Source organism: Chlorocebus sabaeus, chromosome 6, assembly GCF_047675955.1.
Source record: "Chlorocebus sabaeus isolate Y175 chromosome 6, mChlSab1.0.hap1, whole genome shotgun sequence".
In the NCBI taxonomy this organism is placed as follows: Eukaryota; Metazoa; Chordata; class Mammalia; order Primates; family Cercopithecidae; genus Chlorocebus; species Chlorocebus sabaeus.
Window position 1 is genome coordinate 52,082,180 of NC_132909.1, and position 27,999 is coordinate 52,110,178.

General features: G+C 50.5%; 1 protein-coding gene and 1 pseudogene across 4 annotated transcripts; both read left to right on the top strand.

The window, feature by feature from the left end:
- Positions 1 to 28: 28 nt before the first annotated feature.
- On the top strand, positions 29 to 12,779 carry LOC119621844 (U6 snRNA-associated Sm-like protein LSm2 pseudogene; annotated as a pseudogene).
- AP1M2 (adaptor related protein complex 1 subunit mu 2) lies at positions 12,708 to 27,992 on the top strand. Of its 4 annotated transcripts, none has more exons than XM_073016963.1 (12): positions 12,708 to 12,838; positions 16,337 to 16,493; positions 16,735 to 16,802; positions 20,025 to 20,155; positions 20,263 to 20,410; positions 20,505 to 20,631; positions 22,344 to 22,492; positions 22,896 to 22,967; positions 23,669 to 23,827; positions 25,404 to 25,529; positions 25,932 to 26,007; positions 27,579 to 27,992. In XM_073016963.1, the coding sequence occupies exons 1-12, from the start codon at positions 12,797 to 12,799 to the stop codon at positions 27,599 to 27,601; spliced, it is 1,278 nt and encodes a 425-aa protein (XP_072873064.1). In that variant the 5' UTR covers positions 12,708 to 12,796; the 3' UTR covers positions 27,602 to 27,992. The 4 variants fall into 4 exon arrangements, with proteins under 4 accessions (XP_072873064.1, XP_072873060.1, XP_072873062.1 ...); XM_073016959.1 differs by having other exon boundaries at positions 12,711 to 12,838; positions 22,350 to 22,492; XM_073016960.1 differs by lacking the exon at positions 12,708 to 12,838 and adding an exon at positions 15,389 to 15,480.
- Positions 27,993 to 27,999: the final 7 nt, after the last annotated feature.

The window sequence follows — 27,999 nt, forward strand, 5'->3', positions numbered from 1 at the left end:
TAAATAAAATAAAATTAAAATAAAAGAAAATAAAATATGTGTTGCTTTTCCTGGTCAGGTCGCCAGCATCATACTCTTCTATTCATTGTTCAAGTCCCTTGTGGGCAAGAATGTGGTCGTGGAACTCAAGGATGACCTGAATGTCTGGGGCACCCTCTATTTGGTGGATCAGTATCTCAACATCAAATGAGCTGACATGAGGGTTACACACCTTGAAAAACAGCCTCACATTTTATCAGTGAAGAACGTCTAGGCTGGGTGCAGTGGCTCACACCTGTAATCCCAGTACTTTGGGAGGCCAAGGCAGGTGGATCACCTGAGGTCAGGAGTTTGAGACCAGCTTGGCCAACATGGCAAAACCCCATCTCTACTAAAATAACAAAACTTAGCTGGACGTGGTGGCGGGCACCTGTAATCCCAGCTACGTGGGAGGCTGAGACAGGAGGATTGCTAGAACCCAAGAGACAGAGGCTGCAGTGAGCTGAAATCATGCCGCTGCACTCCAGCCTGGGCGACAGAGTGAGACTGTGTCTCAAAAAAAATGTAAAAAAAGACTGCTTCATTCCAGGCTCAGTGGTCCCGTATGTACAGTTGCCAGCAGAGGAGGTCGACACACAGTTGCCATAGCATGCAGCAAAGAAGAAAGCCAGCAGTAGGGACAGCCCCTCCTTCTCTTCCCCTCCCTCTTTCTTGGTGACCTGTAACCCCAAGTCCCAGCCCAGGACCCCTAACTCCCAATACTTGAAAAGGTTTTCTTTGTGTTTTTTTATTGATGATGGTTTTGTGGGTTTTTTTAAAAAAGGGAAGAGTGGATAAGAGGAATAATAGGGAACGGGTATCCTTTGTTGAGAAAGGGAGAAGAGGTAGGCTGGGAAACTCCAAAGCCTTCCCAGTCCACAGCACCTGCCGTTCTCACTACCTCCCTGGAGATGGTGAAAGGGAGGGCTTCCTAGGTCTCTCCAGGGTACCACGTGATTCACCTGGGGGGATGAAAGGAATCTGTCCCACGTCAGGAATAACATTTATGATGTATACACACACATATACACACACTATATATATAATGTAACATATGTATATAACATATACATATGTTACGTTTTCATGGGTGCAGTGTCTCACACACATTGGGAGTCTGAGGCAGGAGGACTGCTTGAGCCCAGGGGTTCCAGACCAGCTTGGGCAATAAAGTGAGACCTTAATAAACAGGCCGGGCGCGGTGGCTTACGCCTGTAATCCCAGTACTTTGGGAGGCCGAGGTGGATGGATCACGAGGTCAGGAGTTCAACACCAGCCTGGCCAATATGGTGAAACCTCGTCTCTACTAAAAATACGAAAAAAAAAAAAAAAAAAAAAAAGCCGGGCGTGGTGGTGCACACCTGTAATCCCAGCTATTTGGGAGGCTGAGGCAGAAGAATCGCTTGAACCCGGGAGGCAGAGGTTGCAGTGAGCCAAGATCACACCACTGCAATCCAGCCTGGGTGACAGAATGAGACACTGTCTCAAAAAAAATAAAAAATAAAAATAAATAATAATAATAATAAATAAATATATGTTACATTTCAAAATGAGAATTTTTTAAATCGTTTAAGAAAAAAGGAGGTGGGCCTGCAGATTATAATAAGATTGAATGTTTACAGTCAGGAGCAGTGGCTCACACCTGTGATCCCAGCACTTTGGGAGGCAGGAGGGTCACTTGAGGTCAGGAGTTCAAGACTAGCCTGGATAACATGATGAAAAACTGTCTCTAAGGCCAGGCGCAGTGGCTCACACCTGTAATCCTAGCACTTTGGGAGGCCGAGGTGGGAGGATCACCTGAGGTTGGGAGTTCGAGACCAGCCTGACCAATATGGAGAAATCCCGTCTTTACTAAAAATACAAAATTAACCAGGTGTGGTAGTACATGCCTGTAATCCCAGCTACTTGGGAGGGCGAAGCAGGAGAATCACTTGAACCTGGGAATTGGAGGTTGCAGTGAGCCAAGATTACACCACTGCACACCAACCTGGGCAACAGAACGAGACTCGGTCTCAAAAAAAAAAAAGGAAAGGAAAGAAAGAGTAAATGTTTATAGAAAGCTTAGTCAGGGCCGGGCGCGGTGGCTCAAGTCTGTAATCCCAGCACTTTGGGAGGCCGAGACGGGCGGATCACGAGGTCAGGAGATCGAGACCATCCTGACTAACGCGGTGAAACCCCGTCTCTACCAAAAAAACACAAAAAACTAGCCGGGCGAGGTGGCGGGCGCCTGTAGTCCCAGCTATTCGGGAGGCCGAGGCAGGAGAATGGCGTAAACCCAGGAGGCGGAGCTTGCAGACTCCGTCTCAAAAAAAAAAAAAAAAAAAAAGAAAGCTTAGTCAGTGTCAGACAAGGCATTAAGTGCTCTTTTTTTTTTTTTTTGAGACGGAGTCTCGCTCTGTCATCCAGGCTGGAGTGCCGTGGCGTTATCTCGGCTCACTGCAAGCTCTGCCTCCCGGGTTCATGCCATTCTCCTGCCTCAGCCTCCCAAGTAGCTGGGACTACAGGCACCCGCCAACACGTCAGGTTAATTTTTTGTGTTTTTAGTAGAGACAGGGTTTCACCAGGTTGTCCAGGATGGTCTTGATCTCCTGACCTTGTGATCTGCGTGCCTCTGCCTCCCAAAGTGCTGGGATTACCGGTGTGAGGCACCATGCCCGGCCTGTGCTTTAGATTATTATTATTTTTCAAACTCTTTTTCTTTTTTTTGAAATAGAGACCAGGTCTCATTAGCCTCAACTGATCTGCCCATCTTGGCTTCTTGAAGTGTTGGGATTACAAGCATGAGCCACCACGCTGGCCAAGCACCTTTTTTTTTTTTTTTAGCAAAGGTCTCACTCTGTCACCCAGGCTGCTGGAGGGCAGTGGCGCGATCTAGGCTCCCCCAGTAAAGCACTCTCTCTCTCTCTGTGTGTATATATATTTTTGTTTGTTTGTTTGTTTTTGTTTTTGAGATGGAGTCTCACTCTGTAGCCAGGCTGGAGTGCAGTGGCGTGCTCTCAGCTCACTGCAACCTCTGCCTCCCGGGTTCAAGCAATTCTGCGTCAGCTTCCTGAGTAGCTGGGACTACAGGCGCCCGCCACCACGCCAAGCTAATTTTTTGTATTTGTAGCAGAGAAGGGGTTTCACCGTGTTAGCCAGGATGGTCTCAATCTCCTGACCTCATGATCCACCGCCTCGGCCTCCCAGAGTGCTGGGATTACAGGCATGAGCTGCCGCGTCTGGCCCAAGCACTCTATATTAAATCATTATAACAATTTTCCAATTGGAGAAAGTGACCCAGAGAGATGAAATAATTTACCCGTAGTAACATAATCAGCCTGTTACTCTGCAAGGATCTGAACCCAGGGAGTTCGACTTTATACCACAGACACACTTCCTTCCCCTTCAACCACATGCTTTCCGGAGTAACGTCCAGGTCATATTGTTGAGTGATAATAGCAAGTAGTATTTATTTTTAAATTTAAGACAGAGTCTCTCTCTGTTGCCCAGGCTGGAGTGCAGTGGCACGATCTCAGTTCACTGCAACCTCCTTCTCTTGGGTTCAAGCGATTATGTTCCTTAGCCTCTGGAGTAGCTGGGATTTCAAGTGTTCCCTACCATGCTCAGCTTAATCTCTCTCTATATATATTTTGTTGTTGTTGTTTGTTTGTTTCGTTTTGTTTTAGTCTCGCTCTGTCACCCAGGCTGGAGTGCAGTGGCGAGATCTCGCCTCACTGCAACCTCTGCCTCCCGGGTTCAAGCAATTCTCCTGCCTCAGCCTCCCGAGTAGCTGGGATTACAGGTGTCCACCAGCATACCCGGCTAATCTTTTGTGTTTTTAGTAGAGACAGGATTTCATCATGTTGGCCAGGCTGGTCTCAAACTCCTGACTTCAGGTGATCCACTTGCCTTAGCCTCCCAAAGTGCTGGGATTACAGGCGTGAGCCACCAAGCCTTCCCAGTTTTTATATTTTTAGTAGAGACAGATTTTTTTGCCATGTTGCCCAGGCTGGTCTTGAACTCTTGGCCTTAAGTGCTCCACCTGCCTCTGCTTCCCAAAGTTCTGAGATTACAGGCGAGAGCCCCTGTGCCTGTCCACAAGTTGTATAGTCTTATATGGCATGGGAGAAAGAGAGAGAGAGAGAGAAAGAGGAGAAAGAGGGTACAATATCTCTCTCTCACACACACACACACACACACCCTTGCACGTAACCCAGCTGAAAAAGATCTGAATGAGCCACTGGTTATGAGAGGGATGAAGATTGGGGTATGAGGATGTCACAGGGGACTTTTTTTTTTCTTTTCCTCTCATATCTCTGCTGGAAGGAACTTTCGTCTTTCCTTTTCTTTCTTTTTTTTTTTTTTTTGTATTTTGTTGTTTTCTCAGGAACTGGCTCAGCACAATCTTTTCTTAAGATGTGATCTTGCTTTGTCACCCAGGCTGGAGTGCAGTGGTGCAACCATAGCTCACTGCAGCCTCGATCTTCCATGCTCCAGTGATCCTCCCACCTCAGACTCCTGAGTAGCTGGGCGCAGTGGTTTACGCCTGTAATCCCAACACTGCGGGAGGCCGAGGTGGGTGGATCACTTAAGGTCAGGAGTTTGAGACCAGCCTAGCCAACATGGCAAAACCCAGTCTCTACCAAAAATACAAAAATTAGCCCAGCGTGGTGGCAGATGCGTGTAATCCCAGCTACTTGGGAGGCTGAGGCAGGAGAATCGCTTGAACTGGGAGAAGGAGGAGGCTGCAATGAGCCGAGGTTGTGCCACTGTACTCTAGCCTGGTTGACAAAGTGAGAATCCGTCTCAAAAAAAAAAAAAAACAAAAAAAAAAAAACAAAAAAAAAAACCTGGGTGCATTGGCTCATGCCTATGATCCCAGCACTTTGGGAGGCCGAGGGGGACAGATTCCGAGGTCAGGAGTTCGAGACCAGCCTGGCCAAGAGACCAGCCTGGCCAGTATGGCAAAACCCTGTCTCTACTAAAAATACAAAAATCAGCCAGGCATGGTGGCGGGCGCCTGTAGTCCCAGCTATTCGGGAGGCTGAGGCAGGAGAATGGCGTGAACCCAGGAGGCAGAGCTTGCAGTGAGCTAAGATCACACCACTGCACTCCAGCCTGGGCAACAGAGCAAGACTCTGTCTCAAAAAATAATAAGAATAATAACAAATAAAAATAAATGAAATATAAAAAAATAAAATAAAATTAGCCGGGTGTTGTGGTGAGTGCCTGTAATCCCAGCTACTAGGGAAGCTGAGGCAGAAGAATTGCTTGAACCTAGGACGTAGAGGCTGCAGTGAGCCGAGATCACGCCACTGCACTCCAGCCTGGGCAACAGGGCGAGAGTCCATCTCAAAATAATTTAAAAAAAAAAAAGAAAAAAAAAAAGAAGGAGAAGAAGAATGGTGGGTGCCAGGGGTTGGGACGGAGAGGAAGAGTGTTTCATAGGGACAAGTTTTTTTTTTTTTTTTTTTTTTTTTTTTTTTTTGAGATGGAGTCTCGCTCTGTCGCCCGGGCGGGAGTGCCGTGGCCGGATCTCAGCTCACTGCAAGCTCCGCCTCCCAGGTTCACGCCATTCTCCTGCCTCAGCCTCCCGAGTAGCTGGGACTACAGGCGCCCGCCACCGCGCCCGGCTAGTTTTTCGTATTTTTCAGTAGAGACGGGGTTTCACCGTGTTAGCCAGGATGGTCTCCATCTCCTGACCTCGCGATCCGCCCGTCTCGGCCTCCCAAAGTGCTGGGATTACAGGCTTGAGCCACCGCGCCCGGCCATGGGGACAAGTTTTCCTCTGGGAAGATGAGAAAGTTCTAGAGATGGATGGTAGTGATGGTTGCATGACCATTAAAGTGCTTAACGCCACCGAACTGTGCCCTTCAAAATGGCTAAAGTGGCCAGCCAGCTGTGGTGGCACATGTCTGTAGTCTCAGCTACTTGGGAGGCTGAGTTGGGAGGATGGCTTGAAACAGCAGGAGAGGAACTGAAATTCGGGAAGTTAGGGTGTCTGGGGCAGCAGGTTCAGGTGGTGTCCTGTGGCAGAGGTCAGCAGGTGTCTGACTGTGCCAGGTGGGGGTGGTTAGAGGGCAATGGGGGGACCATAGAGGATGTGAGAGTGAGTGAGAGTCAAAAAATAATTGTGAGTTTCAGAGAGATCCCTTTAGTGGTGTGGAGAAGGGATTGTGGACAGGGCCTAGAGGCATGGTCCCTGGGAGAGGCTGGGGGAGGCTCCAGGCATCCAGAAGGAACTAGGACAAGGCCACAGCCTCAGGGGGATGGGGGAGGTCACCACTGAGGTGGGGCAGGCAGGACAGTCAGAGCCGGCACACAGAGCTGCTCTGTTCTCTGACCCCAAGGAAGCTTTTGGGCTCATGAATTTTTCATGCCAAACAGGCCTGGAGCTTCAGATTCCAGGGCACTGGGCCCAGGCTTTCGGGTTCTGTTTACTGCCTGAAAACATCTCAGGGACCCAGAAGATGAGTTCTTTATTTTGTTGTTGTTGTTTTTGAGACAGAGTCTCACTCTACTGCCCAGGCTGGAGTGCAATGGCGCAATCTTGGCTCACTGCAACCTCTGCCTCCCGGTTTCAAGTGATTCTCCTGCCTCAGTCTCCCAAGTAGCTGGGACTACAGGCATGCGCCACCATACCTGGCTAATTCTGTATTTTTAGTCCAGACAGGGTTTCACCATTTTGACCAAGCTGGTTTCAAACCCCTGACCTCAGGTGATCCACCCGCCTCAGCCTCCCGAAGTGCTGGGATTACAGGCGTGAGCCACCGCACCCGGTCGCCAGGAGACGAGTTATTTTGAGGTTCAGCAATGTCTAGGCTGGGGTGAGGACCCAGCAGTGACTGCATCCCCCTAAGTGACCTCAGCAGACAGCTGCTGGGAGCATGAAGGACCGCCCCCCTTCTTTGGACAGAAGCAACATAAAGTCTTGGGCTTTAGGCTGGGCGAGATGGCTCACACCTGTAATCCCAGCACTTTGGGAGGCCGAGGCAGGTGGACCACTTAAGTCCACGAGTTGGAGACCAGCCTGGGCGACACTGTGAAACCTGTCTGTACCGAAAAGTATAAAAATGAGCTGGGTATGGTGGCCACGCACCTGTGGTCCCAGCTGTGCAGGAGGCTGGGGTAGGAGAATTGCTTGATTGTTTGAACCCAGGGAGATGGAGGTTGCAGTGAGCTGAGATCACACCACTGCACTCCAGCCTGGGTGACAGAGACCTTGCCTCAAAAAAAAAAAAAAAAAAAAAAAAAAAAAATCAAGGCCAGGTGCAGTGGCTCACCCCTGTAATCCCAGCAATTTGGGAAGCTGAGGTGGGTAGGTCACCTGAAGTTGGGAGTTTGAGACCAGCCTGACCAACATGGAGAAATCTTATCTCTACTAAAAACACAAAATTAGCCAGGCATGTTGGTGCATGCCTGTAATCCCAGCTACTAGGGAGGCTGAGGCAGGAGAATCGCTTGAACCTGGGAGGCGGAGGTTATGGTGAGCCAAGGTCGCACCATTGGCCTCCAGCCTGGGCAACAAGAGCAAAACTCCGTCTCAAAAAAAAAAAAAAAGGGCCGAGCGCAGTGGCTCAAGCCTGTAATCCCAGCACTTTGGGACACCAACGTGCAACGTGGGCCGATCACAAGGTCAGGAGTTCGAGACCAGCCTGGCCAATATGGCGAAACCCCATCTCTACTAAAAATATAAAAATTAGCCGGGCATGGTGGCACAAACCTGTGGTCCCAGCTACTTGGGAGGCTGAGACGGAAGAATCACTTGAACCCGTAAGGCGGAGGTTGCAGTGAGTCAAGGTCACACCACTGCACTCCAGCCTGGGCGACAGAGTGAGACTCTGTCTCAGAAAAAAAAAAAAAAAAAAAAAAAAACAAACTTGTGCTTTCCAGGGCTCAAATCCCAGCTCTGCTTCTTCTGACTGGATGACATTGTAAAAATCACTTACCCTCTCAGGGCCTCAGTTTCCCTATCTGTCAAATGAATATAATAGAGTTGGGGGAGGTGGCTCACATCTGTAATCCCAGTGTTTTGGAAGACTGAGGTGGGAGGATGGCTTGAGGCCAGGAGCTCAAGACCAGCTTGAGCAACGTAGTGAGACCCCATCTCTACAAAATATTTAAAGATTAGCCGGGAGTGGTGGTGCTCGCCTGCAGTCCCAGCTACTGGAGAGGCCTAGATGGGAGGATCTCTTGAGTTCAGAAGATTGAGGCTGCAGTGAGCTGTGATTGCACCACTGTACTGCAGCCTGGGTGACAAAGCAAGTCCTTGTCATAAATAAACAAATAAACAAATAAAATAAACAAGTAAATAAATAAATAAATACAAGATAATAGGCTTCTCTAATTCAAGGGATTGTCTTGAGGATTCCTACATGGGAGACATTTAGGGCCACCCTCACTTAGGGTGAGCACGATTTAAGCCGGAGTTAGTGTTACTAATAGTAATATTTGCATCCAGCAATATAGCAAAGTAGGCGGAAGCAGGCTGGGACCAGACTGTTAAATCCCGGGACTCAGATTTGAATTCTGGCTCAGCTCCCTCCTGGCTGTGTGGCCGAGGGCTTGGGCAGGTGCCTTCACCTCTCTGTGTCCCTGCTTCTGCCTTCCTAAGATGGCACAAAGGAGACCTCTGCCAGAGGATAACTTTTTATTTTTCATTTTGTTTGTTTATTTTGTTGAGATGGGGTCTCACTCTGTCACCCAGACTGGAGTACAGTGGTGCGATCTCGGCTCACTATAACCTCCGCCTCCCCAGTTCAAGTGATTCTCCTGCCTCAGCCTCCCAAGTAGCTGGGATTACAGGCGCGCGTCACCGTGCCTGGCTAATTTTTGTGTTTTTAGTGGAGACGGGATTTCACCATGTTGGCCAGGCTTGTCTCAAACTCCTGGCCTTGGGTGATCTGTCCACCTTGGCCTCCCAAAGTGCTGGGATACAGGCATGAAACACTGCTCCTGGCCCGGATGATAATGTTTTCATTAAAGTGCAGTGCTGCTGTCAATGTTGATGTTAATTTCAGGTGGAGAGGCAAATGGATGATCCTGATAGCTGCTGTTCTCTACGTCCCCACCTCCAGGGGCTGATAAATGGCTGGGGGCAGTGTTTGGGGAAAGGACAGGTGAGGTCTGGGTAGGCTGAGTCTTGCTCCCTGGAGGCCCTGAAGGACATCTTCCCTCAGCCAAGCAAGGTGGTTCTGAGCAAGGCTGAGGTTTACTTTCCCTTTCCTTCTGCCCTGTCCTCAAAACTACCGCACTTTAGGACGCCAAGGTGGGTGGATCACGAGGGCAAGAGTTTGAGATCATCCTGGCCAACATGGTGAAACCCTGTCTCTAATACAAATACAAAAATTAGCCAGGCGTGGTGGCACGCACCTGTAGTCCCAGCTACTCAGGAGGCTGAGGCAGGAGGATGGCTTGAACCTGGGAGGCAGAGGTTGCAGTGAGCTGAGATTGAACCACTGCACTCCAGCCGGGTGACAGAGCAAGACTCCATTTCAAAAAAAAAAAAAGGAAAGTCATGGGGTGGAATCTGGGTCTGCAGTAGCTGGTGTGCATGAAACATGCGTGGAGTTAGGGGTTGTGCCAGGCATTTGGCTATACAATTGCAGGAGAGGGCACCGTGGCTGTTATACCCATTTAACAGAAGGGGAGACTGAGGCACAGCAGGTGCAGTCACCAGCCCATGCCTTACAGCCAGTGTGTGGTGGTGTCAAGAATCAAACCCAGCATCTGTGCTCTCAACTGCTACATCATCATCCAGATCATCAACTTCGTCCTCCTCCTTCTCAGCGACATGGTTGACAGTCAGCTTCCAAGTTCCCTTCCAACACCACATTGCACAGAATAACTCATTTAATCTGCACAAACCAGGTACAGTGGCTCAGACTACGTCTGTAATCCCAGTACTTTGGAGGGTCGAGGTGGGAGGATCGCTTGAGCCCAGGAGTTTGAGACCAGCCTGGGTAACATACAGAGACCCCATCTCTACAAAAAATTAAACAATTAGCTAGGTAGGCCAGGCACGGTGGCTCATGCCTGTAATTCAGCACTTTGGGAAGCTGAGGTGGGTGGATCACGAGGTCAGGAGTTCAAGACCAGCCTGGCCAAGATGGTGAAATCCCGTCTCTACTAAAAATACAAAAAAAAAAAAAATTAACCGGGCGTGGTAGCAGGCACCTGTAATCCCAGCCACTTGGGAGGCTGAGGCAGAGAATTGCTTGAAGCTGGGAGGCGGAGGTTGCAGTGACCAGAGATTGAGCCATTGCACTCCAGCCTGGGTGACAAAGCCAGACTCCATCTAAAACAAAGAACAAAAACAACCAAAAAAAGTTAGCTAGGTGTGGGCCAGGCGCAGTGGCTCACGCCTGTAATCCCAGCACTTTGGGAGGCCAAGGCAGGTGGATCGCGAGGTCAGGAGTTCACGACCAGCCTGGGCAACGTAGTGAAACCCCATCTCTACTAAAGATACAAAAAATTAGCCGGGCATGGTGGCGCATGCCTGTTACTTGGGAGACTGAGTCTCCCAGTTACTCGGGAGACTGAGGCAGGAGAATCGCTTGAACCTGGGAGGCAGTGGTTGCAGTGAGCAGAGATCATATCATTGCACTCTAGCCTGGGTGACAGGACGAGACTCCATCTCAAAAAAAAAAAAAAAAAAAAAAAAAAAAGCTAAGTGTGACCAGGAGTGGTGGTTCATGCCTGTAATCCCAGCACTTTGGGAGGCCAAGGCGGGTGGATCACTTGAGGTCGTGAGTTCGAGACCAGCCTGACTAACATGGAGAAACCCCATCTCTACTAAAAATACAAAAAAATTAGCTGGGCATGGTGGCTCATGTCCGTAATCCCAGTTACGTGGGAGGCTGAGGCAGGAGAATTGCTTGAACCCAAGTGGCGGAGGTTTCAGTGAGCTGAGATCGTGTCATTGTACTCCAGCCTGGGCAACAAGCGCAAAACTCCATCTCAAAAAAAACTAACTAGGTGTGGCGGTTTGTGCCTGTAGTTCTAGTTACTAGGGAGGCTGAAGTAGGATGGCTTGAGCCCAGGAAGTCGAGGCTGCAGTGAGCCATGATTGCATCACTGCACTCCAGTCTAGGGTACAGAGTGAGACCCTGTCTCTACAAAAAACGGTTTTTTGGCTGGGTGCAGTAGCTCATACCTGTAATCCCAGCACTTTGGGAGGCCGCGGCAGGTGGATCACCTGAGGTCAGGAGATCGAGATCATCCTGGCTAACACGGTAAAACCCCGTCTCTACTAAAAATACAAAAAATTAGCCGGGCACGGTGGTGGGCGCCTGTAGTCCCAGCTACTCCGTAGGCTGAGGCAGAAGAATGGTGTGAACCCGGGAGGCGGAGCTTGCAGTGAGCCGAGATCACCCCACTGCACTCCAGCCTGGGCAACAGAGCGAGACTCCGTCTCAAAAAAAAAAAAAAGAAAAAAAAAAGATTTTTTGGAATGAATAAGAGTAATTTGTAAGAATAATAAAAGTGCCGGGCGCGGTGGCTCAAGCCTGTAATCCCAGCACTTTGGGAGGCCGAGACGGGCGGATCACGAGGTCAGGAGATCGAGACCATTCTGGCTAACATGGTGAAACCCCGTCTCTACTAAAAATACAAAAAACTAGCCGGGCGAGGTGGCGGGCGCCTGTAGTTCCAGCTACTCCGGAGGCTGAGGCAGGAGAATGGCGTAAACCCGGGAAGCGGAGCTTGCAGTGAGCCGAGATCTGGTCACTGCACTCCAGTCCGGGCTACAGAGCAAGACTCCGTCTCAAAAAAAAAAAAAAAAAAAAAAAAGAATAATAAAAGCAAGTACATTTGTCCTGGTCCACAGTTCCTGTTACTGAATGAATATTTCAAATTTACTCTGTAAATTTCTCAGTAAAATTTATTATATGAATGAGTGAATGAATGAATTGGACAAATTTTGAGCACTCAGTGCTGAGCACTAGGGACATAAACATGAACCAGACAAAGTCCCTGTTGTATTGAGGCTGACGTGTGTTGGTGAGACAGAGGAGAAACAAGATGAATGAATGGATGGATAGATTGGTGGATGAATGGATAGATGAATTAATTAATGAATGCAAGATTGGATGAATGGATGGATGGATGGATGGATGGATTGATGAATGTTTCGGTGAATAAACTAATGCAAGAATGGATGAACGGATGGATGAATGGATAGATGAATAAATTGATGAATGTTAGAATGGATGAATGAATGGATGAATAAATGGATGGATGGATGGATAATGGATAGATGAATAAATAAATGAGTGCAAAAATGGATGAATAAAAGGATGATGAATGGATGGATGGATCAATGAATCGATGGAAGATGGATTAATGAATGGCTAAATGAGTGGATGCATGGATGGATTAATGAATGCAAGAATGGAAGGATGGATGGATGGATGGATGGATGGATGGATGGATGGAGAGATGAATGAAAGGAAGGATGAATGGATGGATGGATGGATGGATGGAGAGATGAATGAAAGGAAGGATGAATGAATGGATGGAAGGATGGATGACTGGTCTGGGATCTCCACCCGTCATTACTGCTGGGTGGCTAGGGAAAGTGAAGGGGGGCAGCAGACGCATCTGAAGTCGTAGTACCTCTCCCGGCCCCGCAGCCGTCTTCACGTTGGCCGACAGCGCTGCTCACCTGGCCGCCTCCCCTTTAAGACGCACACACCTGGGCTCTCACCTGGGCGCAGGCGCTTCCGCAGGAAGAAGGAAGCGGCGCCGCCGTCGCCTCCCGGCGCTCCCTCCCCGCCTCCTAGGTCCCTCAGCTGCCACCATGTCCGCCTCAGCTGTCTTCATTCTCGACGTCAAGGGCAAGGTGAGGCTGGGCATGAGGAGTTGGGAGACGGACAGGTGAGGTCTCGCTCCCGGGGATTCAGGGGCGACCCCTCCGCGCAGGCCACGGAGGCCCCAGCAAGGGGCCTGGGAACACCCCCCTCCCCCCGCCCCCGCAATCCCTGGAAATCCCGGGTCAAATCCCACCTCCAGCATTTACTCGCTTTGTGCCTGAGGCCAAGGCGTTCGCCTCCCAGGGCCTCAGTTTCTCTGTATGTAAAAATGGGAGCAACAGAGGTCCCCACCCAATGAGAATTAATACAACTCGCTGCGTGTAAACTACTTAGCACAGTGGCCTTTCTGGAACTGTTAGGGACTCAGCAAATTGAAATTATCTCCATCACCCTCGGCATCCACAGTGTTAATACCTGGGGAAGGCAGCTGGAACAGGGGCCTCTAACTTCCCCGATCTGTGGCTGCCTTGCCTCTTCCTGAAGTCCTTTTATTCCTCTTGTCTTTTTTTAATTTGGAGACAGGGTCTCTTGCTGTCTCCCAGGCTTGAGTGTAGTGGTGCAATCATAGCTCACTGCATCCTGAAATTTCTGGGCTCAAGCGATCCTCCTGCCTCGGTCTCTGGAGTAGCTGTGACTACAAGGTGCAGGCCACCATGCCTGGCTAATTCTTGACATTTTTTTGCAGAGGGATCCCGCTATGTTGCCAAAGCTGATCTCAAACTCCTGAGTAGCTAGGGCTGCTGGCTGACCCCTCCATGCCCGGCTTTTTTTTGAGATGGAGTTTCACTGTTGTTACTCAGGCGGGAGTGCAGTGGTGCTATCTTGGCTCACTGTGACTTCTGCCTCCTGGGTTCAAGTGATTCTACTGCCTTAGCCTCCAGAGTAGCTGGGATTACAGGTGCCCACCACCACACCAGGCTAATTTTTTTGTATTTTTAGTAGAGATGGGGTTTCACCATCTTGGGCAGGCTGGTCTCGAACTCCTGGCCTCAGGTGCTCCGCCCGCCTTGGCCCCCCAAAGTGCTGGGATTACAGGTGTGAGCCACTGCGCCCAGCCATGCCCGGCTATTTTTAATTTTTTTTTTTTTTTAATGGAGTCTTGCTCTGTCACTCAGGCTGGAGTGCAGTGGCTCCATCTTGGCTCACTGCAACCTCCACCTCCCAGATTCAAGCAACTCTCCTGCCTCAGCTTCCTGAGTAGCCAGGACTACAGGTACGTGCCACCATGTCTGGCTAATTTTTGTATTTTTATTTTTTATTTTTTTGAGATGGAGTCTCACCTTGTCGCCCAAGCTGGAGTGCAACAGCATGATCTTGGCTCACTGCAACCTCCACCTCTCGAGTTCAAGTAATTCTCCTGCCTCAGCCTCCTGAGTAGCTGGGATTATAGGCGCGTGCCATCACGCCCAGCTAATTTTTTGTATATTTAGTAGAGATGGGGTTTCACCATGTTGGCCAGGATGGTCTCAATCTCTTGACCTTGTGATCCGCCCACCTCGGCCTCCCAAAGTGCTGGGATTACAGACATGAGCCACTGTGCCCGGCCACATCTGGCCTATTTTTATTTTTTATTTTTTTGTAGAGATGGGGTCTTGCTATGTTGCCCAGGATGGTCTTGAACTCCTGGGCCCCAGCTATCCCCTGCTTCAGCCTCCCAAAGTGCTGGGATAATAGGTATAAGCCACAGCAGCCAGCCTGTCCTGTCATTTAATAGCCAAAATAAGAGTGGCGGTGAAAATAATATTCCCGTTAATATTAATAGTGAGAACTAAGATGTTTGAGAACCTGCCATGGGTCCTCCCTGTTCAGACGCTGGACAAAACAACCTTAGGAAGTAGTAACTCTTTTTTTTTTTTTTTTTTTTGAGACGGAGTCTCGCTCTGTCCCCAGGCTGGTGTGATTTCAGCTCACTGCAAACTTCACCTCCTGGGTTCAAGTGATTCTCGTGCCTGAGCCTCCCGAGTAGCTGGGATTACAGGCACGTGCCACCACACCCAGCTAATTTTTATATTTTTAGTAGAGACGGTGTTTCACCATGTTAGCCAGGATGGTCTTGATCTCTTGACCTCATGATCCGCCCGCCTCAGCCTCCTAAAGTGCTGGGATTAAAGGTGTGAGCCACCGCGCCCAGCCAGAAGTGTTCACTATTATGGGTAGCTTCCTGACTACCAGGCACAATCATATGAACAATCATTTTTCTTTTTCCTTTTTTTATCCTTCTTCCTTTCCTCCCTTTCCTTTTCTTTCCTTCTTTTCTTTCTTTCTTTCTCTCCCCTTCCTTCCCTCCCTCCCTCCCTCCCTCCCTCCCTCCCTCCCTCCCTCCCTCCCTCCTTCCTTCCTTCCTTCCTTCCTTCCTTCCTTCCTTCCTTCCTTCCTTCCTTCCTTCCTTCCTTCCTTCCTTCCTTCTTTTCTTCAGGGTCTCACTCTGTTGCCCAGGCTGGAGTGCAGTAGTATGATCACAGCTCACTGCAGCCTCAACCTCCTAGGTTCAATTGATCCTCCTGCCTCAGACTCCAGAGTAGCTGTGACTACACAGGTGAAGGCCACCATGCTCAGCTAATTCTTGAAATTTTTTGTAGAGGGATCCCGCTATGTTGCCAAAACCGGTCTCAAACTCCTGGCCTCAAGCGATTCTCCTGCTTCGGTCTCCTGAAGCAGTGGGATTACATGAGTGAGTCATTGCACCTGGACTTTTCTTTCTTTCTTTGTCTTTTTCTTTTTTTAAATAATCCCACTTTGGTGCAAATGAAGTCTGGGGCAACAGCAGGGATTCTGGACCCAGGATGCCTTAGATCAATCCCCAGTTTCCATATGCTTCCAATGGACATGGTTTCTAACCTCACTTCTCCTATGTAAAATTCAGATGATGATAACATCTACCCCACAGGGTTGTGGCAAGAACTAGTAAGTTAGCAAACATCTACTCTTGTTTTAGTTGCCTGCCTTCCTGCCTGCCTGCCTGCCTGCCTTCCTTCCCTCCCTCCCTCCCTTTCTCTCTTTCTTTCTCTTTCTTCTTTTGAGACGGAGTCTTGCTCTGTCGCCAGGCTGGAGTGTAGTGCCGCGATCTCGACTCACGGCAACCTCCGCCTCCCAGGTTCAAGTGACCCTCCTGCCTCAGCCTCCCGAGTAGCTGGGACTATAGGCGCGCGTCACCACATCCGACTAATTTTTTGTATTTTTAGTAAAGACGGGGTTTCACCATGTTGGCCAGGATGGTCTCGATCTCTTGACCTTGTGATCCACCCGCCTCAGCCTCCCAAAATGCTGGGATTACAGGCGTGAGCCACTGTGTCCAGCCGTCGCCTAGTCTTTACTAAAACACAGCCTGGCGCTTAGTGAGGGTCCTAGACCCATTTAGCTGTTATCATCACACTCCCATTTTACAGAGCAGGAAATAGGCACAAGGAGGCAGAGCCTTGCCCAAGCCCCTCAGCTAGGAAGTAGGGTCAGAACCGGGCACTGTGCCCCCGCGGCGTGGTAGGTTCCTAGACACTGGTGGTGACCAGGTCCTTTCCTCCCACCCTCAGCCGTTGATCAGCCGCAATTACAAGGGCGATGTGGCCATGAGCAAGATTGAGCACTTCATGCCTCTGCTGGTACAGAGGGAGGAGGAAGGCGCCCTGGCCCCGCTGCTGAGCCACGGCGAAGTCCACTTTCTATGGATCAAACACAGCAACCTCTACTGTATCCACCCCACGTGGTGTCCCTGGGGGTGGGTGTGGGGGGTATCGGCGATGGTGGCAGCTCAGGCCGAGAGAGGGTGGGCTGAGGACAGGCGTTGCCCAGGACATCTCTGTGGCTCAGGCTAGGGGGCAGGGGCAGGTAGAGATGAGGGTGGTGGCAAGGGACAGGGTGGAGGTTCAGGGTCTGTATTCCATTTACTCCTCCATAAATGACACCTTTTCCTTAACCTTGCTGCCCCCAGTGGTGGCCACCACATCAAAGAACGCCAACGCCTCCCTGGTGTACTCCTTCCTGTATAAGACAATAGAGGTAGGTACTAGCGTCCCATTGGCTGACTGGTCTATCTGTCTACCCCTCTTGCCAGCCTCTTTCAAAATCCTTTTCTAATAGGAAGCCTTCCCAGATCTCTGTGGGCCTTCTTTTTTTTTTTTTTTTTCTGGTAGAGACAGGGTCTTGCTATATTGCCCAGGCTGGTCTAGAACTTCTAGATTGAAGCAATCCTCCTGCCTCGGCCTCCCAAAGTGTGGGAGCCACCACACTCAGCCCTTCCCTGGGGCCTTGTTTGAGTCCCTGTACATCTACCATCAAAGCCCCATCACTCTGCATCTCATCAGCTACTTATGAAGTCATCTCTCCCTAAAGGGCAGGGACCAAGACTGTCTCAGAGAGTGTACAGCTCAGCTAAGCTGGAGGACTTGGCATCCAATCCCAGCTTCCCTGCTTCCTCGCTATGTGACCTTGAGCAAGTGACTTCTTGTCCCTGTGCTTTAAAAAAAAAAAAAAAAAGGCCACGCACAGTGGCTTATGCCTGTAATCCCAGCACTTTGGGAGGCCAAGGCGGGCGGATTGCTTGAGGCCAGGAGTTCGAGACCAGCCTGGGCAACATGGTGAAACCCCTTCTCTACTAAAAATACAAAAATTAGCCGGGTGTGGTGGCAACTGCCTGTAATCCCAGCTACTCTGGAGGCTGAGGCAGTAGAATCGCTTGAACTTGGAGGGCAGAGGTTGCAGTGAGCCAAGATCACACCACTGCACTCCAGCCTGGGTGAGAGTGAGACTCCATCTCAAAAAAAAAAAAAAAAAATTCTGGAAGCCCTTCCCCTCCCCTCCCCTCCTCTCCTCTCCCTTCTCTTCTCTCTTCTTTTTTTTTTTTTTTTTGAGACGGAGTCTCGCTCTGTCACCCAGGCTGGAGTGCAGTGGCCGGATCTCAGCTCACTGCAAGCTCTGCCTCCCGGGTTTAGCCATTCTCCTGCCTCAGCCTCCCAAGTAGCTGGGACTACAGGCGCCCGCCACCTCGCCTGGCTAGTTTTTTTTGTATTTTTTTTAGTAGAGACGGGGTTTCACCGTGTTAGCCAGTACGGTCTCGATCCCCTGACCTCGTGATCCGCCTGTCTCGGCCTCCCAAAGTGCTGGGATTACAGGCTTGAGCCACCGCGCCCGGCCCTTTTTTCTTCTTCTTCTTTTTCTTCTTCTTCTTCTTCTTCTTCTTCTTCTTCTTCTTCTTCTTCTTCTTCTTCTTCTTCTTCTTCTTCTTCTTCTTCTTTCTTCTTCTTTCTTCTTCTTTCTTCTTCTTTCTTCTTTCTTCTCCTTCTTCTCCTCCTTCTCCTCCTTCTCCTCCTCCTCCTCCTCCTTCTTCTTTCTTCTTCTTCTCCTTCTTTCTTCTTCTTCTCCTTCTTTCTTCTTCTTCTTTCTTCTTCTTCTTCTTCTTTCTTCTTCTTCTTCTTTCTTCTTCTTCTTTCTTCTCCTTCTCCTTCTTCTTTCTTCTTCTCCTTCTCCTTCTTCTTCTTCTTTCTTCTTCTCCTTCTCCTTCTTCTTCTTCTTTCTTCTTCTCCTTCTTCTTCTTTCTTCTTCTCCTTCTCCTCCTCCTCCTTCTTCTTCCTCCTCTTCTTGTTCTTGTTCTTGTTCTTCTTCTTCTTCTCCTTCTTCTTCTTCTTCTCCTTCTCCTCCTCCTTCTTCTTCTTCTTCTTTCTTCTTTCTTCTTTTTTTGATATAGCGTTTTGCTCTTGTTGCCCAAGGTAGAGTACAATGGTGTGATCTCTGCTCACCACAACCTCTGCCTCCCAGGTTCAGGTGATTCTTCTGCCTCAGCCTTCCTGAGCAGCTGGGATTACAGGCATGCACCACCATGCCCGGCTAATTTTTTGTATTTTTAGTGGAGATGGGGTTTCTCCATGTCGGTGAGGCTGGTCTTGAACTCCTGACCTCAGGTGATCCACCCCTCTCAGCCTCCCAAAGTGCTGGGATTACAGGCGTGAGCCACCGCACCTGGATCCTTCCCTTCTTTTGAGACAGAGTTTTGCTTTTGTTGCTCAGGCTGCAATGGCACAATCTCGGCTCACCTCAACTTCTGGGTTCTCAGCCTCAGCCTCCTGGGTTCAAGGGATTCTCCTGACTCAGCCTCCTGAGTACCTGGGATTACAGGCATGTGCCGCCACACCCAGCTAATTTTCTGTATTTGGCCAGGCTGGTCTCAAACTCCTGACCTCAGTGATCCACCCACCTCAGCCGCCTAAAGTGCTGTGAGTACAGATATAAGCCACCATCCCTGGCTTGTTTCTTTCTTTTCTTTTTTTTTGAGATACCATGCCCCACTAATTAAAAAAAGTTTTTTTAGTAAAGGCTGGGCGTGGTGGCTCACGCCTGTATCAAAGCACTTTTGGAGGCTGAAGCGGGTGGATCACTTGAGGTCAGGAGTTTGAGACCAGTCTGGCCAACATGGAGAAACCCTGTCTCTACTAAAAATACAAAAATTAGCCCAGCATGGTGGCGTGCACCTGTAATCCCAGCTACTGGGGAAGCTGAAGCAGTAGAATCAGCTGAACCTGGAAGGCGGAGGTTGTGGTGAGCCGAGATCTCGCCACTGCACTCCAGCCTGGGCAACGCTGTGAGACTTAGTCTCAAAAAAAAAAGCCACCGCACCCGGCCTTTTTTGCCTACTTTTTCAAGCATTCAGCACACTTTTTCTTTTCTTTTCCTTTCTTTTTTTGAGATGGGGTCTCACTTTGTTGCCCAGGCTGGAGTGTAGTGGCACAATCTCAGCTCACTGTAACCTCTACCTCCTGGGTTCAAGCAATTCTCCTGCTTCAGCCTCCCTAGTTGCTGTAGTTACAGGCAGGTGCCACCATGCCTGGCTAATTTTTGTATTTTTAGTAGAGACGGGGTTTCACCATGTTGGCCAGGCTGGTCTCAAACTCCTGACCTCAAGTGATCTGCCTGCCTCGGCCTCCCATTATTGGGATTACAGGCATGAGCCACCATGCCTGGCCTTTTTTGTTTTTGAGACAGGATCTTATTCTGTTGCCCAGGCTGGAGTGCAGTGGCATCCTCATGGCCCACTGAGGCCTCGACCTCCTAATAAAATTTTTGTTGTTGTTAGAGATAGGGGCTCACTATGTTGCCCAGGCTGGTCTGGAACTCACCTCAAGTGATCCTTGTGCCTTGGCTTCCCAAGGTGCTGGGGTTACAGGCATGAGCTACTGTGCCCAGCCCTTAGCCACAGTTTTGTGGGTGTCTCTCTCCCCTGACCCCCAGGTATTCTGCGAATACTTCAAGGAGCTGGAGGAGGAGAGCATCCGGGACAACTTTGTCATCGTCTATGAGTTGCTGGATGAGCTCATGGACTTTGGCTTCCCGCAGACCACCGACAGCAAGATCCTGCAGGAGTGAGTGGACCCCTGGGGGCAGGCTGGACTGTGGGTGTAAGTAACTGGAGGAGGTCCACAGAGGTGTCCCTGTGTCCAGCTGCTTGTCCCTACCGCCCTCACTCCAGGTACATCACTCAGCAGAGCAACAAGCTGGAGACAGGCAAGTCACGGGTGCCACCCACTGTCACTAACGCTGTGTCCTGGCGCTCTGAGGGTATCAAGTATAAGAAGAACGAGGTCTTCATTGATGTCATAGAGTCTGTCAACCTGCTGGTAAGCCCGCATACCCCCCCTGCACCCCTTCCAGGGCCTGGCTGCGGGAGAGGGAGCTGGATGCCTGCTGACCACCCCCGACATCCATCCTCAGGTCAACGCCAACGGCAGCGTCCTGCTGAGCGAGATCGTTGGTACCATCAAGCTCAAGGTGTTTCTGTCGGGAATGCCAGAGCTGCGGCTGGGCCTCAATGACCGCGTGCTCTTCGAGCTCACTGGCCGTAAGTATTTAGGGGACCTTTCTTCTGAGAAGTGCACAGGGGAGTCGCAAACCTGGCCCACGTGGGGTCTTAGAGAATCGCCGCCGGTTTTGAAATAAGCACTCCCTCTCCATCTGCTGGTCACGGCCAGTATTGCAGCCAGTGGTTGTTTCAAAGACTGTCTCAAAGGCTGTTTCATGATTGAGCGACTGTTGGGTGCCAGGTGCGGTTTTAGGCTCTGAGGACACAGCAGTGAAGAAAAAGACAAACCCTCGTTCTTACAGAGATGACATCCTACTGGGAGGAGGAGACATTATAACATCTTTTTTTTTTTTTTTTTGAGACGGAGTCTCTCTCTATCGCCCAGGCTGGAGTGCAGTGGTGCGATCTCGGCTCACGGCAAGCTCCGCCTCCCGGGTTCACGCCATTCTCCTGCCTCAGCCTCCCGAGTAGCTGGGACTACAGGCGCCCGCCACCGCGCCCGGCTAATATTTTGTATTTTTAGTAGAGACAGGGTTTCACTGTGGTCTCGATCTCCTGACCTTGTGATCCACCCGCCTCGGCCTCCCAAAGTGCTGGGATTACAAGCATGAGCCCCTGCGCCCGGCTCATAACATCTTATTTATGTATTTATTTATTTAGAGATGGGGTCTTGCTGTGTCGCTCAGGCTGGAGTGCAGTGGTGTGATCATAGCTCACTGCAGCCTTGACCTCCGAGGCTCAAGTGATCCTCCCACCACAGCCTCTGGAGTAGCTGGGACCACAGGCATGGACCACCTACTTTTTAAATTTTTTATAGAGATGGGGGTCTCGCTTTGTTGCCCAGGCTGGTCTAATCTCCTGGCCTCAAGCAATCCTGCTGTCTTGGCCTCCCAAAGTGCTTGGAGTACAGGTGTGAACCACTGTGCCTGGCTCAGCATCTTATTTATTTATTTATTTATTTGAGATGGAGTCTCGCTCTGTCACCAGGCTGGAGTGCAGTGGCATGATCTCAGCTCACTGCAACCTCTGCCTCCTGGGTTCAAGCGATTCTCCTGCCTCAGCCTCCCAAGTAGCTGGGACTACAGGCAAGTGCCACCACGCCCTGCTAATTTTTTTTTTGTATTTTTAGTAGAGACGGGGTTTTACCACGTTGACCAGGATGGTCTCGATCTCTTCACCTTGTGATCCACCTGTCTCGGCCTCCCAAAGTGCTGGGATTACAGGTGTGAGCCACCACACCCGGCCTCAGCATCATATTTAAAAGTCAGACACTGCCGGGTGTGGTGGCTCACGCCTGTAATCCCAGCACTTTGGGAGGCCGGGGCAGGTGGATCACCTGAGGTCAGGAGTTTGAGACCAGCCTGACTAACATGGAGAAACTCCGTCTCTACTAAAAATACAAAATTAGCCGGGCGTGGTGGCACATGCCTGTAATCCCAGCTACTCAGGAGGCTGAGGCAGGAGAATTGCTTGAATTCGGGAGGTGGAGGTTGTGGTGAGTCAAGATCGTGCCATTGCACTCCAGTCTGGGCAACAAGAGTGAAACTCTGTCTCAAAAAAAAAAAAAAAAAATTCCAGGCCCTGTGGGTACAGATGCTAGGTTTAGATTCCAGCTCTACTCTCCCAGTTTTTGTTCATCCTCTCTGGGCCTCAGTTTCCCCATATGTGAAATTGGTGATAGTGGTGGGCAGGGAAGGTAGGGAGGGATCCTTTCCTGGTCCCCAGGGTTACTCTGCACTCTCTACTCTGAGTTTCAGGCGGCAAGAACAAATCGGTAGAGCTGGAGGATGTAAAATTCCACCAGTGCGTGCGGCTCTCTCGCTTTGACAACGACCGCACCATCTCCTTCATCCCGCCTGATGGTGACTTTGAGCTCATGTCCTACCGCCTCAGCACCCAGGTGAGGCGGGGTCCAGCCACATGTGGGTGGAGTAGGATGGGGTAGGCTGAAGAGTGATGCTGGGCCCAGCGCAGTGGCTCACGCCTGTAATCCCAACACTTTTGGAGGCTGAGTCGGATGGGTCACTTGAGGACAGGAGTTCGAGACCAGCCTGGCCAACAGGGTGAAGCCCCATCTCTACTAAAAATACAAAAATTAGCCAGGTGTGGTGGCACATGCCTGTAATCCCAGCTACTGGGGAGGCTGAGGCAGGAGAATTGCTTGAATCCGGGAGGTGGAGGTTGCAGTGAGCCGAGATCACGCCACGGCACTCCAGCCTGGGTGAAGAAGCGAGACTCTGTCAAAAAAAAAAAGAAAGAGAGTGACCCTGGAGTCTCCAAGAACTCCCCCCTTCTTCCCACAGGTCAAGCCACTGATCTGGATTGAGTCTGTCATTGAGAAGTTCTCCCACAGTCGCGTGGAGATCATGGTCAAGGTGGGCCTTGGGGGAATGCTTATTAACAATACATGATTTCGGGTGGGCGCGGTGGCTCACACCTGTAATCCCAGCACTTTGGGAGGCTGGGATGATTAGATCACTTAAACCCAGGACTTTGAGACCAGCCTGGGCAACATGGTGAAACCCTGTTTCTACAAAAAATACAAAAATTAGCCCAGTGGTGAGTGCCTGTAGTCCCAGATAGTTGGGAGGCTGAGGTGGGAGGATTGCTTGAGCCCAGGAAGAGGAGGTTGCAGTGAGACAAGGACCCTAGCCTGGATGACAGAGCTAGACCTCATCTCAAAAAAAAAAAAAAAAAGAAAGAAAAAACAAAGACTGGCCGGGCGTGGTGGCTCATGCTTGTAATCCCAGCACTTTGGGAGGCTGAGGCGGGTGGATCACGAGGTCAGGAGATCGAAACCATCCTGGCTAACACGGTGAAACCCCGTCTTACTAAACATATAAAAACAAAATTAGCCGGGCGTGGTGGCGGGCGCCTGTAGTCCCAGCTACTTGGGAGACTGAGCAGGAGAATGGCGTGAACCCAGGAGGAGGAGCTTTCAGTGAGCTGAGATCTCACCACTGCACTCCAGTCTGGGCGACAGAGCGAGACTCCATCTCAAAAAAAAAAAAAAAAAAAAAGGGCTTGGTGAATATTTGAAGGATGAGCAAGCGAATTCTTCATGCTCCCCTGACAGGCCAAGGGGCAGTTTAAGAAACAGTCAGTGGCCAACGGCGTGGAGATAGCTGTGCCTGTACCCAGCGATGCTGACTCCCCCCGATTCAAGACCAGTGTGGGCAGCGCCAAGTATGTGCCAGAGAGAAACGTCGTGATTTGGAGTATTAAGTCTTTCCCGGTAAGCATCAGGGACCGGCGGGGGATCTGGGGGTGGAAGGAACTGGAGTAGTGTAGGGGCTGCCCAGGAGGCATGAGAACAAGGCAGAGAGTAAATCAGAGACCCAGTCAGGTGTGGTGGCTCATGACTGGAATGCCAGCACTTTGAGAAGCTGACATGGCAGATTGTTTGAACCCAGGAGCTGGAGACCAGCCTGGAGAACACAGTGAGACCCTGCCTCTATAAAAATATTAAGAGGAGGTGGGTGCAGTGGCTCACGCCTGAAATCCCAGCACTTTGGGAGGTTGAGAGGTGGGTGGATCACGAAGTCAGGAGTTTGAGACCAGCGTGGCCAACATGGTGAAACCCCGTCTCTACTAAAATTATAAAAATTAGCTGGGTGTGGTGGCACATGCCTGTAATCCCAACTACTCAAGAGACTGAGGCAGGAGAATTACTTGAACCTAGGAGGCGGAGGTTGTAGTGAGTTGAGATCGTGCCACTGCACACTCCAGCCTGGGTGACAGAACGAGACTCCGTCTCAAAAAAAAAAAAAAAATTAAGAGGCCGGGCGTGGTGGCTCCTACCTATAATCTTAGCACTTTGGGAGGCTGAAGCAGGTGGATCACCTGAGGTTAGGAGTTCAAGAACAGCCTGACCAACATGGTGAAACCCCGTCTCTACTAAAAATACAAAAATTAGCCGGGCGTGGGGGCACGTGCCTGGAGTCCCAGCTACTTAGGAGGCTGAGGCAGGAGAATCACTTGAACCTGGGAGGTGGAGGTTGCAGTGAGCCGAGATTACGCCACCACACTCCAGTCTGGGTGACGGAGTGACACTCTGTCTCAAGAAAAAAAAAATTGAGAAAAAAGAAATACAAATAAATCAGACAGGTACATATGTATGCAAGTGATTATTCTGTGGGAGTGATCAAGCTAGGAACCAGGCCAGTCTATTTCACAGACGGGTAAACTTCCATGACGGGAAGTGAGTGGATTTAAATATCCCCCTGCTAATGTCTCGAGGAAACCAGCCCTGGGTTCAACTTCCTCACTATTGCGTTGCTGAGCTGGGTGGGTTTGGGAAACCCATTTTCACTTAAGGAGGCTCAGTTTGCCCATCTGTGAAATGGGCAGGATCAGGTGACCCACATCCCTTGGCTGCTAGAGGTTTTAGTTTGTCCCCGTGATCTTGGGAGAGGTGGATCATCAGTGCCTGTAAAGCAGGACATGGTAGTTAAAAAAAGAAAAAAAACCCTGACTGGGTTTTGCAATCAGAATCTTCCCTGGTGAGTGTCACCCAGGTTGGAGTGCAGTGGTGCGATCACGGCTTACTGCAGCCTCAAACTTCCAGACTCAAGGGATCCTCCTACCTCACCCTCCTGAGTAGCTGAAACTACAGGCATGTTCCACTGTACTCAGCTAATTTTTAAACTTTTGTAGAGATGGGATCTCACTATGTTGCCCAGGCTAAAGAGCGTTTATTTTCCTGTCTGTGAAATGGGCCGTGAGCAGATCTTGTTCTGGGGGTTGCTGTAAGGAAGGTCTCAGGAGCGTAGGGGGGCTCTGGTGTGCCTAATGCCCCTATGTTCCCTCAGGGGGGCAAGGAATACTTGATGCGAGCCCACTTTGGCCTCCCCAGCGTGGAAAAGGAGGAGGTGGAGGGCCGGCCCCCCATCGGGGTCAAGTTTGAGATCCCCTACTTTACTGTCTCTGGGATCCAGGTAAGAGAAGCGGGCAGGGAGGCTCCTCCCCTTGACTTTGGTGGGTTCCCCTCTCTTCTGTCCCTTGGCTCGAGTCACCTCAGTCCCCTGGCCTGTGTCAACACTCCTCTGAAGGCTGCCTGGTCGTTCCCTAGAGCAGTGTTACTTTTATCTGCCCACAGTCTGGGCTCCCTCTCTCCCAGCCTGAGCCACCTCGTTCTCCACTGGCTTATTCACTTCTGTCCCTTCTCCGCTTCCAAAGCCATTCACCATTCCTTTGCCTGTGCCACCTTGTCCCATCAAGACCATGTGATGTCCCCTCATGGATCCCAGCCGGTGCCATGGCCTAAGCCATCTCTTTCTCCCTGGCCTTGGCCTTCTCCCTCCTGCAATCCTGGACCACCTCTTTTCATTCCCTTCTAGGTCCGATACATGAAGATCATTGAGAAAAGTGGTTACCAGGCCCTGCCCTGGGTTCGCTACATCACCCAGAGTGGCGGTAAGGCAGCCCAGCTCCTGGGGACAATGGGGTGAGGGAAAGGCAGTGGGTAGGGACTCGGGGGTTTCACCACATTCTAGCTCAGAAAACCAACGAGGGTTGGGTGTGGTGGTTCACGCGTGTAATCCCAGCACTTTGGGAGGCCAAGGCGGGTGGAGACCAACCTGGCCAACATGGTGAAACCTTGTTTCTACTAAAAACACAAAAATTAGCCGGGCCTGGTGGCACGTGCCTATAATCCAAGCTACTCAGGAGGCTGAGGCAGAATTGCTTGAACCCAGGAGGCGAAGGTTGCAGTGAGTTGAGATCCCGCCACTGCACTCCCGCCTGGGTGACAGAGACCCTGTCTCAAAAAAAAAAAAAAAAAAGGAAAAAAAAGCAAACGGTACCTTCTTGTCATGGCACCCTGGGCCTCGGTTTGCACGTCTTTAAAATGGGGGCAGTTGGTTGGGTGTGATGGCTCACATCTGTAATTCCAGCACTTTGGGAGGCTGAGGTGGGAGGACCGTTTGAGCTCAGGAGTTCCAGACCAGCCTTGGCAATACAGCAAAACCCCTGTACTGCAAAAAAGTATAAAAAATTACCCAGGTGTGGGGGCCGGGCGCGGTGGCTCAAGCCTGTAATTCCAGCACTTTGGGAGGCCGAGGTGGGTGGATCACAAAGTCAGGAGATTGAGACCATCCTGGCTAACCCGGTGAAACCCCATCTCTACTAAAAAATACAAAAAACTAGCCGGGCGAGGTGGCGGGTGCCTGTAGTCCCAGCTACTCGGGAGGTGGAGTTTTCAGTGAGCTGAGATCCGGCCACTGCACTCCAGCCTGGGCGACAGAGCGAGACTCTGTCTCAAAAAAAAAAAAAAAAAAAAAAGCCAGGTGTGGTGTGCACACCTGTAGTCCCAGCAACTCAGGAGGTTGAGGTAGGAGGATGGCCTGAGCCCAGGAGGTCGAGGCTGCAGTGAGCTGTGATCACGCCAGCCTGGGCAAAAGTGAGACCCTGGCTCAAAAAAGGAAAAAAAAGCGGGGGGCAGTTGTCAGCTCTAGGGTGGTCGTGAATTTGGAGAAGGGGCTGAACCTATAGCACTCCCATCTACTGCCTGGAAACCACTTTGTTGCTATGGTTACAGTCCGTGTGTTTAGCCCCATTCTTAGCCTTGTTGATCATAAGTGCTGGGATAGGGGATACATTGAGAGGGTGTGGGAGGCTGTCCCTTTTCCTCCCCCCGCTCCCCATTTCTTTTCTTTTTCAAGATGGAGTCTCACTCTGTCACCCAGGCTGGAGTACAGTGGCACAATCTCAGCTCACTGCAACCTCCACCTCCCGGGTTCAAGTGATTCTTATGCCTCAGCCTCCCAAGTAGCTGGGATTACAGGCACCCACCACTGCGCCCAGCTAATTTTTTAGTTTTAATAGAGATGGGGTTTCGTCATGTTGGCCAGGCTGGTCTCGAACCCCTGACCTCAAGTGATCTGCCCGCCTCGGCTTCCCAAAGTGCTGGGATTATAAGTGTGAGTCACCGTGACTGGCCTCCCTCCCCATTTCTGAGATGGCCCCTCCTCATTCTTTCTCTGCAGATTACCAACTTCGTACCAGCTAGGAGAAGAGATGGGGGCTCAAACACGGGGCTTCCCTACAGCCCCAGATGCAGATTTTAGAGGGAGGGAAGGTGCGGGCTGTGTGTGTCTGTGTGAGGGCAGGTCCTGGATTTGGCAGTTTCTTGCTCCCAGCACCCGCCCCTTCCTCACATCTTTCTTATTCCATAGGCTGGGAGAGAAACTCTCTCTGCTTCCCTCACCCTTGGAGCTTTCCCCGTCCCCCTGATTTTATATGAAGAAATAGAGGAGGGGTTTGAAGTCCCCCTCGCGAGTGCCTTCTTGCAACGACCTGCCTTAGCGGGTGTTGCGTGTCCCTCCTTCACAGCTGCTGAGCCCGGAGGCCCCGCTGGCCCCTCCTCTGAATTTTAGGATGTCATTAAAAAGATGAATCTAGCCACTG